At 38.4% G+C, this 20303-nt stretch overlaps 1 protein-coding gene across 1 annotated transcript; it reads right to left on the bottom strand.

Annotated features, from left to right (window-relative positions):
• Positions 1-1408: 1408 nt before the first annotated feature.
• LOC130217459 (neurexophilin-1) lies at positions 1409-18121 on the bottom strand. The gene is made up of 2 exons (XM_056449574.1): positions 18035-18121; positions 1409-2313 (listed from the first exon to the last, which is right to left on the bottom strand). The coding sequence occupies exons 1-2, from the start codon at positions 18119-18121 to the stop codon at positions 1516-1518; spliced, it is 885 nt and encodes a 294-aa protein (XP_056305549.1). The 3' UTR covers positions 1409-1515.
• Positions 18122-20303: the final 2182 nt, after the last annotated feature.

Genomic DNA, 20303 nt, shown 5'->3' with positions numbered 1-20303 from the left:
TATTCAGTTATGCGCATACATTTTTTATGCGCATTTTCAAAACTTATGCACATCTTGGCGTTTCCATCAACCGTTTTTATGCGCATTTTTATATCCAAAATTCTCATAAAAATAAGTGGATGGAAACATAGCTAGTGTGGCATGTGTTTTTTTTTTTTTTGGCGAAAAACAATAGGCTATAGTTGTTAAAATGTTTTGTGAAGCAATTGGTCCCTATAGAACCAATTTTTTTGGTTTCTCTATAAAGAAACTTTGCAATTTAACTGTTGCTACAAATCTCATTTTTAAGAGTGTACAGCAAACCAGCAACATCTTCCACCTCTGCATAGCAGCCTGTGTTAATTTCAAGACTGTCACACTGAACACTGAGGTGCTGTTTACACTAATGCGTTTTTGTTGTAAAATGCATACATTTTGATATGGTTTGACTTGTGACTTGTATCTTTGTGATTTGTGAAAACAGAGAACACTGCAGACCCCGTATTAGTTTGAAAACGCTAGTGTCCAATGGACTGAAACCCAAAATTCTGAAAATGAAGGTGTGGCTATCCACAATCACTCTCAGACTGGTGTTTTGGACTATTGCGTATCATTCCCTGATTCTTCAAGCCCCTCTCATATGACTATTACAGGAACAGTAGACTGTAAGAATGAATTCTGGCAAAATATGCGCATGCCAAGTGAGCGTGAATGGCCACGGTCCATGTGTGTTAGACTGTTCAGTGTACACAGATATTGTTTTTGTCTGAAATGCTATGAAGACACCAGTCTGTGCGAGGAGTGTTTTCATTCTAAAGCAGTGTTTCTCAACCACGTTCCTGGAGGACCACCAGCTCTGTACATTTTTCTTCTCCCCTTAACTAAACACACCTGATTCAGATCATCAGCTCATTAGACTGAATGACCTGCAATGAGTGTAACAGACAAAGGAGGCATCCAAAACATGCAGTCCTGGTGAGGCTCCAGGAACATGGTTGAGAAACACTGTTTTAAATCACTGTTTACACTGTTACAAAATAAAAATGCATTAGTGTAATTACACCTGAGGTGAGCATAGCCAATCAGGCACTCTTATTTTGTTATTCCCATCTATTGATTAGAAGACACTGTGCACTGATGAGCGCAGCCAATTAGGGAAACTGATGTAGTGGACACTCCCACCCTGAGCACCTGGGCCTGACCATTTGGTTTTGCATATATGTGTTTTAGCAGATCACATTTGCCAGGATGCTTTAGAGGTTCCTCAAGACATCAACTGCAGCACATCAAATACTGTACATTCACGTTTTAGAGAACAACCTGTGATTTCGGGTCAAGAGGGGGTGTCCCATAATAGCTCAGTTATACATCTCTGAAGAGTCTTTAGATTAGGACAACTGCGTCCTTCGAAACCTTTCTCCCAATGAGCATTTCTCATTGATCTTCACATCCATAATTGAACCAATCCCTCAAATGTTGACTCCTTCCCCCCCAAACTTCCCTCGTTGTCCTTCTAGTCCATTACTCCCCACAGCTCTACCCTGAAGGTAGGTAGGGCATCTCGTTATGATAATTATAGTCTGGACAGACCTTCTGCACCAGTCTGTAGTCTGTGCTGTAGAATGAAATGTAAATACAAATGACCTTAAAGGGTTTGGAGCAGATCCAGGAGACGTGGCTTTGTGTCTGCTCCTGGAAGCAGGTCTTGGAGGGGTCATAGTTGCAGAGCGAGGTGCGTTTGCTGCGGTCGACCTTCTCGTAGTCTACGCGGCAGTTGAAGATCTTTGAGTCTTTAGGGTAAACCACACTCTGGCGCTCCAAGTCGAACTCCACGGCCTTCACCGGGGGTACCAGGCTGACGGAGATGTTCCCCTGGCCGGTGGAATTGTGACGGAAGTAGACACTGAAGGTGCCGTTCCCGTGATCCACAATCTTACCCGTGATTAGCAGGTTGAGGCGCACAGTCTTGATGTTGGAGTAAAAGTCACCCCAACCGAACATCTTCTTAAATTTGCCTGTTTTGACAATCGGGGGACGGCGCTTGACTCTGGAGTTCCCCGATGTGTCAGTGTCCGACTTGAGAAGGTCGCTACCCAGCATTTCCCAAAACTCCTGTTTGGAAAAGGGCACCGGTGAGCGGTAGGGCAGCTCCATTGTTGAAGTGTTGGCAGCACGGCCACGGCTGTGCATCATCCAGCGGCTCAGGGGAGAAATTGAACCCTGAGATCCCACAACCCCTAGAGTTTTGGAGGAGTCTGCTGGAGAGGACGACTTTGACGTGGAGGAGGGGAAGGAAGATGACGATGAGTGGGTTTCTTTCTGTCCTAGAGCCAACTGGAGGAAAGAAAACAGGAGCAATAGTGAGTAAATGTATATTAGCGAGGATAAACAGTGATGTGTAAAACCAGAGAAATCCCAGCAGACACACTATGTTATAAGACGTTAATGTTAGGTTAGATTTAGGTCACCAGCTTCTAGGGACAATGTTATTTTGATGTCCAACAACGATGTCAAATGATGGTGATATTTGGTTGATTTTAGGTCGTGTTGGAAAGTGACCAAAATCCAACATCGAGCCAATATCTTAAACTCACGTTATATTGACGTCAAATACTGACATTTATTCATCAGGTATGGCAACCAAAAACCAACATCTGATAGATGTCATATTGGTAACATCCACACAACATCAAGCTATAACATTATTAGACATTGATATTTGGCTGTTTTTAGAGTGCGTTGAAAAGTAACCAAATTGCAACATTGGACATTGACGTCGGCCTGATTTTCATTTCCAAACAAAATGCAACGTCCCACGATGTTGGGGTACAGCTTCAATCTGACATCATGTTGACATCCTGTGTCTGCTGGGATGTCTTACAGACAAGCATTTTATAGGAACTAAATTAGCATTTCTAAGAAATAAAATACAGTTTTTTGCATGGCTGGAAAAAAGTAAATTTTAAGTTCATATGAGCTTAGGTTTTAGACTGGCTCTACATGACATAACTCCTGCTTTTCTGTCAGCTGTGTATAAGAATCAATACATGACTGCCTTTTGTGCTTCTTTTGCAGATGTAGGAAAGGAATTCATTGAAACATTACAGTGTCCTAACAAATACAAGAAAGAACACATGCAAATCAGTTGATGTCAAAATGAAATTCACATTGACATAAAAAAACATGTCAAAAATGTAACTTAGATATCAAAACCTTGATGTCCATTTGACATCCACACAGTGATGCTCTTTTGACCACCAAAAACAAGGCACACAAAATGTATTATAATATAAGAAACGTTTTGTTCATCTCAATTACAAATTTACACTGGATTTTGTATCCCTACAATGCATGTAAACTACCTTGATGTCAAAATGGCATCAAATAGATGTATAAAATTGGCTTCGAAAAGCACATCAAAAATCGAGTACATGACTGTCAATTGCTATGTTTCCACCCATCTATTTTTATGTGCATTTTGCATATGTGCATAAAAAATGGTTGATGGAAACACCAAGATGCGTATAAATTTAGAAAATGTGCATAAAAACGTATGCACATACAGTAACTGAGTTGTATAGACTTTTTATTTGATAAGAAAAAATGTGCATAAACTACAATCAAAACACTTTTACAGAACAAATTCCAGTATGTGCATTAAACCAGTCATGTGATTTTGTTATAAGAGATCATGTGGTGATAAAAATGTGTGAATGGACAAACCTGCAGGCTGAGCACAATGTAAAACATCTGAAAATGTTGTTTAGGTCAATCTAAAATGCCTTAACCATTTCAGTATTAGTGTTATATTATTAATTCCTCCAGAATTGTCAAGAGCGTCTGTGCTCCACGGCTTCAAACCCCACCATGCGTTTATTGCGTGTCTGCATTATCTTCTGAGGTGAAATTTATTTATTAAATAAAGAAAAGATTTACGCAGCTTCTCCTACCTCAATAAATTCTGTTTTTACTTTAGATATTTGGTGGAATTTTGTTCTCTTTGACTCGTTGGATGAAAACGCTGCTTTATTCGCAAATCTTTTATGCGATATTCCTGTTTTGCACATAAATTTAATGCGCTGGAAACTTATAACATAATTAATGGATGGAAACATAGCCAATGTTATGTCAATTTGATGTCATTTTGACATCAAGGTAGTCATTTAACATCATGATTTGCATTTTTGACTTTAAAATTTTTTTTAAATTTGTATATCATTTTAACATCAAGGTGCATTCTGGGCCCTGTATTTTTTTTGTCTGTGTTCTGGATGTGTTTGTGAATTAATGCCCCAGTTTTACTACACACATTAAAGCATTTGTGTGGTGTTTCCAGCAACTTCGAAGCATCTTTAAAATAGCATTGTAACAGAAAATAAAAAGTTTAAGTTCTCAAAATGTAATTACATCTTTTAAATAGGTAAAATTGTATTTAACCTGGCGATCCATTCAGCTGTGGTGCGGCCCCAGATTAATAAAGGGACTGAATGAATGTATTTAACCTTTAAAATGGAGCCAAGAAAAGTTACCAAGAAAAACAAAAGGAATTACATACATTTTACATACATTAGTTAAATGGAATGGTAAAGCCCTCTCAATACGAAATGTTCAAATTAAATTAAAATCTCAGATAGTGAATTCTGAATTACAAAGGAAGACTTTTACATCTCAAATCTTTAATAAGCCTCATGTTTATAAGCCAAAACGGATAAAGTGTTCAAGGATTTGAATGGAGTTAAACTAATTCAATGTATGTTAAGCGGTTTGAGCTGAAGCAGAAAATTGTTGAGAAGATTAAGAAAAATAGCGTGTTTGAGTAATATGAGCACAGGGCTCCCTTGTAAACTCTGTAATTAAAAGAAAAGGAATTTGAATGCAGCGCTCGCCGTCTAATATAGCATGATTGGAACAACTCGAGTAAAAGGAGAAAAAAAAGACTGCTAAAAGGGAAACATCATCAGCACTTGAGTCAACATTCACCCACGGCAAAGCGTCATTGACACCTCACTCACATGTCCAGGCCACATTAGACTCCCGTCAACGGGAATTAATATCTGCCGTCTGACCTGTCCTCTACACTCGCTGCTTCACGATATTGCTTTAGATATTGCGTGGGAATGATTTGATCCCTTTATGGCTTATCTTGTTTTTTTAACAGGAGATCTCTAGGACTCCCAGAGCTAATTTGACTAAGAGAGGGAGTGAGAGAGATTTGAACTCCTCCATTTGCCAGAAACACAGTGCTGGAGAGAGAGGGTGAGCCTAAATTGTGCTTCCAATTAAACCTCATTTTATTTTATTCATGCATTTTAGCATTTTATTTATCAGCCAACGGCATTGGACTGCATGCAGAGAGCATTTTTGGTTTTAAACAAGTACTGCAAGAGGAGAGAAAGATGTTATTATTGTGTGTGTGGACTGGTTTTGGTGTTGAGGACACAAATTTGTATAATACCATGGTATGATGTAGAATTTACAATGTTGATTAGGTTTATGGGGACATGCCTTGTGTCCTCATAATACAAAACCTAAAAAAAAATCACACAAAGTGCCCATGGAATCAAAATAAAAGTTTATGTTAGTATCAAGCGGCAACATCCCGCTCTCCCTTGTGAAGCTAATACAGAAGTAACTGAAACTGCAATTCATCAGAATTCCACTATGCCTGGCTCTAAAATAGAGCACATTTCCATTGAGCCCAATGTTAATATGGCCAACTTTACAGCAGAAAAAAAGGTGTTTACAGCTTGGTATAAAAAAGCGATTTTGGTGTATATAGCTAAATACACTTCATGATAACTTCATGAATTTCTTTATAACTCATTTGTTTAGTTTATATTGTTATATTAAGTCTGCATAATTAAGGGCGTGGCCTCTTGAGTGACAGCTAGATCTCGCTGGTCACCGTCACCTCAGCTGATTCCAGCTGATTAGCCGCTGAACTCGGCATATATATCCTATTTTTGTATTGTTTTTTGTGGCTTTACACAGTCAATTTCCTTTTGGAATTATTTCTTACAATTATCAGATAATATGGCAAGCTGTGTGCACTTTATTGTGCTCACAAATTATTCAAGTGGCCTCCATTTCCTATGTGAGTGAAATTCTTATTTACTTATATACCATCTCTATAAATGTATTAGTTTTATTTAAGATCATTTAGATTTATATTTTTCTTTAGAACTTGGATGTACTCCAGAATCAGAGACAGATTGATTATCTGTAGGCTATAGAACAGTCATCAGTCGACAGTCATACAGTGTTATGCCTTGATTTCATAAATAACCTTGCATTTACTAACACAGACTATATTAAGAATTAATTAGCATTTTCTTCCTGTAGAAAAACAACATAAGAACAATGCTTAGTGGCTCAATGTATTACAACAGTGCTTTTAAAAGACTAAACACTTTATTGATATAGTATACAAACAAGCACAAGTGATCAGAATACAAACGAGTTGCAGGTAATAAAGTATTAAGTGTTTCTCCCAAATAAAAGCCAGTCTAAGCAAAATGCTAGAAGACATTTGTCACGCTCAGTCTCTTTGCTCTTTTTGGGTTCACCCCGGTTGGTGCAATGACACACGAACAAAATGGTGATAGTTGGCCACGCCCACTTGTAGCTTAATAACAAAACACCTATGGATGATGTCACGGATACTATGTCCATATCTTTTCACAGCATGGTTAGTATCAGTATATTAATCTTAGTGATATATTTAAGTTAGTATGATCAAAATCAGTGACAAAATTAGCAATTAGGAAATATAAGAATCCAAAGTTTGCAGTTTGTCACTTCCGCATAAATGGAATGATTTTTTTTTTACGTCAAAAACCAATCAAATGCGATCTAATATCTGACATTCCCCGCCCCCTTCAAGATGCTTTTCATTTGATGCGCTGGAGCTCAACTGCTCTCACTGGCAGAGCTGTGATTAAAAACAAAACTATTGGCTTTTTTAGAGGGGAGGGACTATGTGCCCCACCCTGTCTTTATGATCCATTGAAAATACACCACATCAAATATAAATGCACATTTCAAAGCACTTCACTGGGCCTTTAACAAGATCTTTTCCCATTCCAAATTTTCCGCAGGTTCTTGTTAAGTAGTGATTCTCAACCATTGGGCTGCAGACCGTTATCGGTCCATGAATCAATTGGTACCAGGCCGCACAAAAAGTCATTCATTTTTTCAGTTTTATTTATTATTTGAGTCTGAACCATCTTTTATTTTGAAAAATAACCGTATTCTCTCAGTTCATCTCAGTCACTTGAGTACCAAAATTTAACCCACAAGCTAGTAAAATGAGTAAGAAACAGACTTTTTTGGAAAGTTTCTCCTTGTGAAGGGGAAAAGGCCTTGTAAAAGACCTGCAAACTACCGATGAATAGATCCACAACCTTTTTGTCAACAATTCAGGTGAATCCAGCATGTCTGTGCAAGAAGATCAACTGCTGGAGAGAAACTGCCGTTCACATATTGTACTTTTTTTGAGCACAAGTTATTCATTTCCAATGGAGGTGTGCAGCTTTTGCACACATATTGGGTGCGATGCGCCTTCCAGCCACACTCAGTTGAAAAAATCTTCAGAATACCGCGAGCGCATCGCGAGTCTTATGACAAGAAATGACCGATCATATTTTGTATGGAATATACACATTTCGTTAGACTAATTATCTCAGAAAACACTGCAGTGCTTTTTAAATGGAGTTAACTTGTTAACAAAGGTTCGGCAGCAGGACCACACCTCACTTTGCCTCCTCAACCAATCACCTACTTCCCTAAACTTATTTAAGGCAGACCAGCCCTTTAGCACTGTTCCTCTCGTTCTCTCAAACCCACCCTCCCTGCCTCTATTTCTTTGCTTTCCATTAACAATCCTTATAACCCTCTCTTCCCTCCTAAGTTGAATCAGAATATTGAATGAAGGGAAACGAAAGTAAGAGGGTAAACAGTGAACAGCTAGGTAGGTTAATCGGGTGTACTACAATGATGCCCAAAGACTCAGAGTGGGGGTACCGTCTCTGTAATTTTTTAGTAGAGTGATTGGACCCTCTGATTCAACCTACTGTCCCACTGTCCCCTCACCATCCTACTGTTCTCTTACCATCCCTTACATCCCTACAATAAAGTCTAGCTCAAAGTGTGGCGTGGTTCATGCTGGTGAATTTTCTCCATAAATTAAACTTGTATCAGAGTTGTAGCAATGTTTTGTCAGCTTGTCATCCTCTGAGAAAACGGTTGATGGTTGAAGCCCCTCCCCTGTGTCGTGGTAAAATTGTCAAGCGTTGACTGGTCCACAGTGATAAAAAGGTTGGGGACCACTGCCGTAAGGGTTCAGTTTAGGGGCTGGATAATAAGCAGTTTTTACAGTATAAAAAAAAGATTACGGCTATGGAGAGTCCTCAAAAACCGCCAAAACCAACATATGTGTGTGTGAGTGTATTTATCTCAGTGTCTGTATATAGAGAGCTGTGGAGGTGTTGGCTGAGGTGGCTCTCTGTGTGGGCTCATGGACGGGTTAAGAGCCCCAGAGTGGGTGTAACTGGTAATTACAAGATGGTAATGATCTATTTGAAACCCCTCATACACAGCTAATCCAACAAGAGCTCTCATACCTTGGATCAAACAGTTGGATGTGACTCTTCAGAGGTTTGTGTGTGCTTCACAGGCTTGTTGTGTGTGTGTGTGTGTGTTGAAGAGTGTCAGAGAACAATGATGCTTTGATGCATTGTTTATTATCTGATGAGCTCTAAATTCTGTTTGGTCTGTTCCTCTGAGCTGTGGGACTGGGTTGCGTTGTATCCACAAGGTCAAGTTCAAAGCTGCAACGCCCCCAAAAGACACACTCATTTCTAGGAAACAGTCTCCTTCCTTACAGAAGCTCTCTGACTTCACCGGGGACTAAACTCACTTCCAGTTTTATGGGTTGCCGAGACCTTGCGAGTTGTGTGGGGACATGGACCACGACCAGGAAAATTAATTCCCACTTCCAATGGTGTCCAAGTCCACTGATGGCATCTCACACTACCTATAGTCATGTGACCTCTTGTCTTCACCTCCATCTGTTCCAAGGCATAAAAATATAACTGAGACTTGCCTCTGGAGTGCCAAGTGTCTCTGAACCCAAGGCAGGTTCAAAGGGAGGACATATTTAGCTGTGCCTCTTTTACATTGTTTCACTGATGTGAGCTGGTTTTTGTTGAGCTGACGAGTTTGATTCATTATAGCATACCAAATCTGTTTGGATGGCGTATTACAGTGTATTAATTACTTTATTAATTTAACAGTTATTATTTATTTTACACTCTTTACTTTTTAGTTATGTACACTACCTGACTAAAGTCTTGTTGTTGATCCCAGTTGTAAGAGCAACAAATTATAACTTGACTTCTATTTAATCATTGTGAAAAGTAGCAGAAGGTAGATTTTTTTGAATCATCTGTTTTACTGCATCCCAATCATCACAAATACTGCAGAAGACGTATTGGAACCCACATGGACCCAAGATTCTCATAGAAATCAGTCAAATTTGGTGAAGGGAAAACCATGGTTTGGTGGTTACATTCAGTATGGGGACATGCAAGAGATCTGCAGAGTGGATGGCATAAACAGCCTGAGCTATCAAGACATTTGTGCTGCCCATTACATTACAAACCACAGGAGAGGGCAAATTCTTCAGTTTAATAGCAATCCCTCTTACACAGCCTCCACATCAAAAAAGCAAAGAATAGCAAAAGAAAAGGTCAAGGTGCTTCGGGATTGGCCAACCCAGTCACCAGACATGAACATTATTAAGCATGTTTGGGGTAAGGTGAAGGAGGAGGCATTGAAGATGAATCCAAAGAATCTTGATGAACTCTGGGAGTCCTGCAAGAATGCTTTCTTTGCCATTCCAGATGACTTTATTCATAAGTTATTTGAGTCATTGCAGAGATGTATGAATGCAGTAACTCCCACTTTTGTCTATGCAGAGTCAGACCTTACTGTCCTAATCAAATGATTAAAAATCAAGGCATGATCATATTTTATTTTGGTAAAATAAGCGTAATCTAGAGGCCTTTGCCTTTCATATAAGCCACTTCTGATTCCAGATGATCAACTAGAAGTCAAGTTATTATTTATTGTAACGTGGATAGGCGACAAGGCTTTTGTCAGGAAGTGTATATACACTTACTGCACAATAACTAAATGTGAGAAATAAAGTTTTTAAATGAGTTTTAGATTGTGTAATGTGTTATTTATAGATCCACCATACTGCAGTCTATGGGTGTTCATACTTTTATTCTCTCATTTGGTCTGGACCAATAAAAGAAGATGGTAAATTTAATCCTGGTTTACTTAACTTTTGCTATGTCTGGACCTAAAGATACAATGCAATTTAAAAAAGCCTTATTGTAAGCCTGATTATGAAACTAAAGGCACTTGTATGTTATGATGATATTTATATCAACTGAACTCGTGAACAGCTTCAATAATGTGTGAAAGGGGTCAAAACAGCTCCAGGAGTTCCTTTGACATTCACAAACAAGTGAAGATCTGCTGTAAAGAGATGGGTTTCTGACAGCTGTACTGAACTGTAATGGGCAAAACGGAAACTGATGAGAAAAACAGGTACACTCTAAAAAATGCTGGATTGTCGTAATCCAATTTTGGGTCATGTGGACAAACCATACATTACTTTTCGCACTTTTTAACAAAATGGGTTTGTCTATATTTGACCCAGTGTCAAGTTCCAACAACTTAGCATTGAGTATGTAGCTTTTTGTCTGTTATTAAGGTCTGTTATTGCTTCTTGTGTGTCTTTAGCCAGCATTACATTACATATATTTTCAGTTAAACTGAACCAGAGTTAGTTTGCAATCCATATGCCAGGGGACTGTTGTCAGTTATTCAAATGAACTACACTAAGGGGTGTGTTCACACTTGGTAGTTTTAGTTTGATGACTTTCAAAACGTTTCCATTTTAAAACACACAAGTTGTGTTTCGGTTACACCTGGTGTCCACATTACTCTGGTATTTTTAACCTGCAAAAATGTAGTGTTTTAAAAATGATGAAGACGTAAGAATGATGTTTTAGTTTGAAAAGACTGGTGCTTTCTTTCAGTGATCGATTGTGTAATTACTCTCTGACTGGCCTTCTGGACTATTGCATTTTTTTTTTCCTGATTCATCATGGCCTACTTATGTGACCATTACACAATCGGTACACTGCATGTACAGATGCTGGCAAAATATATGCAAAATATGTGCCCAGTGAGTGTGAATGGTCAAGTATAGTGCGAAGGATATGCAGTGTGGATGGAGCCACAGTTTATTTGTTAAAACGCTGTTTTAGTGGTGTTTTATAAACTAATTTCAGTATTGAGCACACACAATTCTAAATCTCTAGGTTCAGTTTTTCACTCAGTGAACTTACATGTGTTAACACACCTATACAGGGGTGCGTTTCCCAAACAAAGACATAACTTGTGGCTGAACTATCAAAGTACGATGCATCGTTTGGGAAAAGAACGATCTAGTGATGAGTGTTTCCCAAAACACTCAACTGTAGTTGCTTTGTCACAGATCTGTCATTTGAACCACGTTAGTTATAACGTAAAACGTCCATAATTACGCTCTAAACGGGGTTGAGTAACTACTTTAGAGAAAACTCCTTTAGAGAAAATCTTTTTTTTTTTTTTTGTGCAAATTATTGTTTTACATGCACACGCATTTAAAAAAAAATCCAACATTAGTTTTGGTAAAAACAAGCACTCGCTTTTCATATTACTTGAAATATATGTAAATGACACATGTAGGACCTGTATATGTTTCCTTTACAAATATTATTGAGAATATTCCATATAAAATCACTTAGCTAACACGTAATCTAATCTTATATATAATTCATGTACATCATTAATGGTTGTTGGCCTAATTTACAGTAGGCTATTTATTAGGAAATAAAAAATCCTACTTATAATAATAATAATAATAATAATAATGATAATTATTACTATTATTAAGTAGGATATTGTTTATTTATTTAATATTAATGTTTAATATTGTTTATTTATTTATTTAATATTATTTATAAATTAAAACTATTAACATATGCTATATATATATATATATATATATATATATATATATATATATATATATATATATATAATACGTATATGATAATAGGTATAATAATAGGTATATAGCATATGTATATATAATAATAGGTCACCTATAGCTTTCATCATGAGCCACGACTGTGTTCAAAATGGCATAATTGTTTTTAAAGTGCACTACAAAGAGAACGAAATTGTCAATATGAATATCGCTAAAACTGAACTGTAAAAATACTTTGAAAGCAAATTACACCTAAGAGAGATGACTTTAATGCTTTTTTTAATCAATCCAAGTTTAAATGTTAGAATGTTCTAAGTGAATAGGGCATAGGGGGATAACAGGGAGTAAAATACAAGTAGGAGCTATGCTAACCACAGCTCTTGAGGTGTAGCTGCAAGCGTACAAGTCTGCGATGCCGTTTGCGAATGTTTGTTGGAACGATGAATTTGAGAAACGCCAAATAACAAAACTATGTTTGTAACGGCGGAACTTGCGACCTTAGTTAACTAATGATGTTCTTTTGGAAACCCACCCCAGAACAATTGCACCAGGGTTCATGTTACTCAGACCAAACCTGTCAAATGTGAACAGGGCATAATGTACTGCTAGTATGAATCTCTGTACTGATTTTTCACATTTTATGAATAATGATTTGCTTGCAAACTGGACATTTCAAGTTTGCACTGATTATAAAGTAGCCACAAAAACTGCTTATATATAGCTCTTTTCATTTCTCAGTAGAAATACAAATAAAAGCATATACACTAGTATAGTGGATGGCATATTTAAAAGGATCTGTTTTTTTTTGAAAAACTTTGATATAAAATAAAAAATATGTTTTAGTTTGAGTCATTTTTATACATTGCTGAGATTTATTTATTGTTTTATTTATTTATTTTTTTAGATTGACCATTATGCCATTCACTTATGGACTGTTTCCACTGAGTGGTACAGTACGGTATGGTACGGGTCGGTATGGGTCACCTTTATCAGGCTTGCGTTACCCCTGCCAAAAGGGTACCAATGATTTGGTGGGAGTGGTGTACGACAGAAAGTTTCGTCAACGTCATTCTCACTCGAGGAAATGTCAAAATAAAGCTGTACGCTATCATAAAAGAAGCACTTTTCACAAAATACCCATAAATTCTTGTGTTTAAATGTTCGTTACTAACCTTTCTATTAACATGATTTGATCAATGATATAGCCTACTGTAACGTCTGCAATTATATTAAATAAATAAATGCAGCATATATGAACACATAGAGACTCTTACAGTCTGTTACCAATTACAGAAAAACTACACACAGCATACATTGAGTCCTTATTTAGCTTCAAAAACACGCAAAATATAGCTTAGAGTCAGTGAAAACATTACATCTGTGTCTTAATCTCACCAGTACATGTAACATCTGTTAGAAAGCCATTCCGTCATTGCGAGTTCATAATAGTCCAAAAGGTGATGATAATAGTTAAACATGGCAGTCTGTCCATCTTTTAGGTTGCTGAAAGAATCATTTGCTCCTTTGTTTTTTTCGGGCTTCTCAAGAAAGTGAAACCGCTCGCACTTTTAGCCGACCTCGTAAAACAAAAACAAGACAGCAGATTTTGTTCTTATTGGCTTTGTGGCTGTTTATCAAGATGATGACAAGGTTTGTTTGAGCTCGGGTTGACCATGGCTTGTTGTTATATGTATGTAGTAATACGATGTAATGTCTCGGCTGTGTATTTAAAAATGGTGGTTACTTTGTTTTCATTCTCCTGACTTGTGCACGCGCTAATGATGTATCTCTGTAAATCAGTAGCGTTAAGATGCACATCTGGCTCCGCCCTTTTGGTATCCTTTTGTCGTGCTAGGTATCCTTTCAAAAAGGGTACCAAAAAAGTGACACGGTACGGTTCGCTTTTTAGTACCTTTTGTCAGTGAAAACGGCCATAAAAGTCTACAGTATCGTACCATACAACTCAAGTGAAAACAGGCCATTATTGTCATTGAGTATGAGAAGCACTTGAGCTATTAAAGAACAATTGTGATTTTTCTTTCCGTTGGTTTTAGCTTGACTAAAGTGGTCTGCAAGAAAGAATAAAAGGAAGGAAAGAAAGAACAGAATAAGCTAATTCCTTTAGAGACCTTATCTGAAACCCACCTTTATTTCTCAGCGGGTACGACCAGAATATATGCCAGTCCATCCTCACAGCAAATGTATGCAGTCATAGTCAATGTTTGAGGATTCTGCCTATCTTTGTGTGTGAAAGAGAGATCCCGCTGCCAGACTATATACGCATGTATATTCAGACAGTGTGTGTGTGTGTGTGTGTGTGTGTGTGTGTGTGTGTGTGTATGCGTGTGTGTGTGTGTGTGTGTGTGTGTATGAGTCTGTTCTCACTGTCAGAGCTGGCCTGATCCACTGAGCTTAAGGATCTCTCTCTTCCATAATGCATGCGGCCCAGTCTCAACCCTGATCCTTCAGCCCACTCTTGATGCTTCACGTCCATCTCATCTCGTCTTATGCAGGCTTATTCCAGCTTAATCAGGCTTATTCATGCCTGATACTCATTTTACTTTACTCTAAGTGCCTATCTCCAATCTTGATAAGAAAGCCTCCATTTTTATACAGTGCGGATTAGCACAACACGCTCTGGCTAATTCAGTCGTCTGTAGTCGTGCCGTTTTTTTTCTGGGCTCTCAGTCACTTTGCTTGCGTCTTGTGTGGACTTCTTTTGTGCTCTATGAAAGAAGTCTCTATAAAAGAACATGTGGATTAATAACTGGTCCTGACGAGCGTGTAACGCCTCTACAGACTGAATAATTCTACATTAGCTGCGTTGAAGATCTGCTAATCTGCTCAGCAGCTACGCAGAGCGGGTCTTGCATCAATGTCATGCTGGCTAATTGGAAGTATTAATATTAAATTGCATTGTTCTGCTTAGAAACACCTGTCTTGGTGAGCCTTTGCATTTGACATAAGTATTAGACTGTAGCACTGTACGGGATTACTTAGAAAAATTCTACCTTAATCTTACGAATGTGTTGCAAGTACATAATATTATGTATTGTATGTTGTACATAGGTGTCACGGAGGCTCAGTGGTTAGCACTATCGCCTCATAGCAAGAAGGTAACTGGTTTGAGTTCCGGCTGGGCCAGTTGGCATTTGTGTGTGGAGTTTGCATGTTCTCCCTGTGTTGGCATGGGTTTCCTCCGGTTGTTCCAGTTTCGCCCACAGTCCAAAGACATGTGGTGAGGGTGAATTGAATACTAAATTGGCCGTAGAGAATGAGTGTGTGTGTGTGTGTGTTTGTGTGTGTGTGTGTGTGTGTGTGTGTGTGTGTGTGTGTGTGTGTGTGTGTGTGTGTGTAATAGTTGGTGGTTCATCTCGCTGTGGCGACCCCTGATAAATATGGGACGAAAGAAAATTGAATGAATGAGTGGATCAGGGCTTAATTTGTGCCAGAACAAACCGGATCCGGAACCTCTGAAATCTGATCCAGCATCTCATTTTACCAATTCCCCTCTTTACCCCCCCCCCCCCCCTCTTTTTTCGTGACTCCCCAACCCTCTTCACTTTCTTCTGCGACACCCAACCCCCCTAGCTGCTCTTCACTATAGTCCGCAACAATACCCCCCTCTCCCTGCTCTTAATTTTTGTCTACGAGACCCCCCCCCCCCCACCTGCTATTCATTTTCTTCCGTGACACCCCCCTGCTCTTCACTTTCGTCCACGACAATACCCCTCCGCCATGCTCTCCACATTTGTCTGCAACACCTCTCCCTCCTCGGGTAACATGCCGGATCCGTTACCCCAATCCGTTCCAGGACCTCGCAATTTACAAATTAAGCACTGGAGTGAATGAATATCGCACTTTTTTTTTTTTTTTGTAGAATTACTACACCATGTTGTGTATTGTACAGTATGTTATCAACTGTAAAAACTACATTGCTTTGTTAGTCTTTCACACTAATCTCTTCTGATATTTGTTTTTAATATTTTTTTTAATGTAAATTTATATTTAAATTTTATTTCTTCAAGATATTTTAAGGAGCTAATAAATCTATTTTAATATGTTCTGGAAAATGCAACATAGGCTCATTGTGAATACACAGCCCTGTATACATTTTTGGAGAGCATGAATTATGGAGCCAGAGGTATATCTTTAAAATGAACGACACGGCGAATGACGGCGTCGAAGGCTTTTGTTTCTTTTCCGGTTACCAGCTGCCTGCTTACCTCCGTGTTGACAGCTTTTCTGCTGTTATCAGTTTGCCCAGTGGCTCAGCGTGTATATCGGCGGACTCGCGATGCAGAGCGGAGTTAACCGCAGTGATGGGGTTAGAGTCTGGCAAAGAACAGTTCTAGAAAGCAGGTAAAACTAAATAAAAAAATCTAATAAACAAGTAAATAACAGGGCGAGAACGTAGTAAGATCTGAAAACATAATAAAAATCAGGTGGCCGTGAGGATTTTTCTTTTTCTGGATTACTTGTTTTAGGAAGGGGGTGGGCGCTGGTCAATCGGTGCTTTTGTAAACATGATCGGTTGGGTTTAGGGACGGCAGTGGGTGGAGGAATGGTCGGTCAGTCAGTAAACTGTTATGAGAAGCAGACGGACAAGGAAGGTGAGTGAGTTATTGATGATGTTTATTTACAACACTTGAGCACACAAGGAGAACGGAGGAGAAGTGAGTGGAGTCTGGTTGTTTGGATGATCCTTGGTGGCAGGCTGGATGACTGATACTGAGGGAGACCGAATGCACACACCAGAGGGCTTGCGGGGAAGACAGACTGATGACAAACACAAGGCAGACAGGACACCGGGAACACTGGACAAACTAGGAGAGACAAAGAGCAGATAAGTACAATATACTGAGGTTGAAATGCTAGTGATTACCAGGAGGTGTTTCACTCAGAGTCCGCTTCGTAGGAACGAGACCGGACACTGAGTGAAGTGAGGTGTGTGCTTATATAGTGACTAAGTGATTGGGTGCAGCTGTGTGTGGTTAATACTCAGGTGACGGTGATCGTTGAGTGATGCTGGTGGAAGAGCCTGGCCAATCCGTGACATAAACAGCAGCCTCTGATGGATTTACACGAGAAATTTGAGATCTAAAAAGCGTACACAGTGGCCTCTGGTGCATTTACATGAGAAATTTGAGATATGTAAAAGCATACACAGCGGCCTTTGGTGGATTTACATGAGAAATTTGAGAACTTGTGGATTTGTAAAAACTGCAAAAACAACGTACCTTATAGGATGTATTTCACCCTCTCCTGAAATATACAGGGGTACATATCCATAATGAGCCTGGGTAGGGAAAATGATATAAGCACAATTTTCATGTTTCCCCCCCCAGTGCATTATTTGTTTATTTAATGTTAGAGCATAAGACAATTCTAATGTACAATATGAAAAAGTATATATGGAGTGTGTAAATATAGTTGTCACTCAGAAACTACTTGTCAGTCTGACTGAACTGTTTAATAGAATTGGTTGTAGGTTGCATCTTGGTAGTGATATATCTTAGTCCCTTTTACTGCATTCTCTTGATGTCAGATCAGTTTGTAAGATTTGATTAAAAACATGTACTTGTTTATTTCTAATACTACAATACTGCATTTAATACTACACTACTGCTATCATGCATGCGCAGACACACATTGACACATACACAAACACTCTTTGCTGTGTCCCTGTGCTGAATGATGTAATGTTGTTTACACCATCTAAAAGCTTTGTTCTTCATCCCATCTCCCTCTGAGGAGTAAACACTCCAGTCTGGATATACTATTCTGATCACTAGTGTGATGTCACTTCATTCCAGAAGGCAGAAGTAATTCCATAATGGATCTTGATCTTCTAATCAATCAATCAGGTCCTTTTATATATGCACAAAGTTGGGATCTATTCTCACAGTGCTTCAACTATACCTCTCCTTTCAATGCTTATTTTACTTGATCCGCAAAAAACACCTTCAGAAATGGCACATTGGAGGCCCTGCAAGTAAATCCCATTTCTCCCTCATCTCCCTGGAGAAGCATCTCAGCCACAGATTAATAATGAACAGAAATAAAAAGCAGGTAGACATATTGATTTTAATCTATTCAGACTTCACTCTCATTTTCTTTCTCCTCCTTTATTTTTTCGAACAGTAGAGAGGATGAATGTGAAACGGGTTCAAGAGAAGAGAGTTAGGAGGACCAATCGCACCATTACCCCCTGTTCCCATAACCTGATCTCAATTTCAGTCTTCATCTGTCCCCCTTTTACTCTCCATATGTTGAGAAATGCTTGACTTAGCACATTGATCTGTGGCCAGTTTTCTCCAACAAGCTTACAAGCTTTGACCTAATCGGGATAAAAGGAGAAGCTGAACAAGACAGGGACATTGCAGTTTAAAAAAAAACATCACAAAAGTATTTGTTAGAGGAATGGGATAATACTTATTATGACTACCTTCTACAGATACACACTATAAAAAAATCCTGGTTGCTTTAAATTTTTAAGCTGAATAAATTTAACCTTAGGAGTCAATTGAACTTATATTACGTTAAACTTACTTAAAATGGCTTGCATAATTAAAAAAATTAAGTTAGAACATGATTAACTTAGTTTAATATGTTACAATGAACTAAAAACAAATGTTGTCAGGACTAATTGATCATATAATTGTTTACAGTGCACTTTTTAAAAACAATGGTTCCAAAACGGATACCGCAGTGAGGTGTCACAGTGAAAAGACCGCATTGGGTTCCCCAAAGACACTTTCAGTGAACTGTTCCATTTCATTTTGTTTGTGTGAGGAATATTTCATATTGTAAATAACCTTTTTAACCTGTTAGCCAGCACTCGATTTTGGGGATTTACACCTATACCTACAACTACTGGGAAGTAGGAAGATTGATAGCAATGACTGAGAGACATGCAGAAGATGAAAACACTCGACTGCTTTGTTTAGATTTTAGTAACTATAACTTTGACTTTTTAATCAGTTTGTGGTCTCATTTTATCTGTAACACTGTAAGCTATGACATCGACCTTTTATTACAAAGACTCGTATTGTTTTCGCATGCAAGTACCATGGTAAAATTATGTAAACAATAGGTCTCCGGCAGAAACCATGACAAACAAATGAATAACCATCCATTATTCAACACTATTGTGTCGGTGGACTAAATGTGCTCGAGATGTTTTTCTCTGGACTCTTACCTTTCAAAATAAACCGTGATGTACAGCAATGAATGCGTGTGTGGCCTGCTATTACGATGATATGTACTCCATATAAAATTTCTGCAAAACTTACACTAAATTAGCAAATACATTCTTTATAAGCTTTCCATTGAAAAACATTTAGCTACAATGGCTGCTTGAGGGTTGTAGCTTTAAACTGATGTACAGTTCGTCAAGATTACTTGAGTTGATTTTGGTGTAATCTATTCATAAACATTGACATGTGGAAAAACAGCACCCCAATGTGTCTGCGTCGGGGTGCTGGCTAAAGGGTTAAACCATGAAGCGGAAAAGTTCTGCTACAACAATGCCAATAAGAATCTTTATTTTGATAGTGCAACTCCAGATATAAAGTATATGCAGCGCTATAGCGATAATACCATTTGGACATTCTGTTAATTATGAGTTTGTGGGAGTGGTTTGAATAAAAAATAAAAGTGAATGCGGTCATTCAAACCTACATGTGCACCAAACAAGCAGAAAACAGCAGGGTTTTGGTTCAATTCCAAAAAAGAAGTAGACACATTGATGTCCAGGCAGGCACAGGACAGCAACATGACATCAGATTGATGTTGTACCCCATCGTCATGGGGACATTGCATTTCTGGTGAAAATGAAAATTGGATTCACGTCAGACCGACGTCAATATCCAATGTCAAACATATGTTGGATTATGGTCACTTTCCAACGCAACCTCAAATATCAACGTCTACTGATGTTACACCTTGACGTTGTGAGGACGTTATCACTGATCAGACGCTAGATTTTGGTTGCCATACCTGACGAATAAATGTCAGTATTTGACGTCAATACGACATTGGTTTAAGATGTTGGCTCGACGTCGGATTTTGGTCATTTTCCAACACAACCTAAAATCAACCAAATATCAACGTCAATTGATGTCATATTGTAGTTGAACATCAAAATAATGTTGTCCTTAGACACTGGCTAGACATTGAATTTTGGTCACCCGACATCATGACCTAAATCTAA

Source organism: Danio aesculapii, chromosome 3, assembly GCF_903798145.1.
Source record: "Danio aesculapii chromosome 3, fDanAes4.1, whole genome shotgun sequence".
NCBI classification, from domain to species: Eukaryota; Metazoa; Chordata; class Actinopteri; order Cypriniformes; family Danionidae; genus Danio; species Danio aesculapii.
The sequence above is the reverse complement of the archived record's forward strand: the minus strand, read 5'-3'. Positions and strand labels throughout refer to the sequence as shown.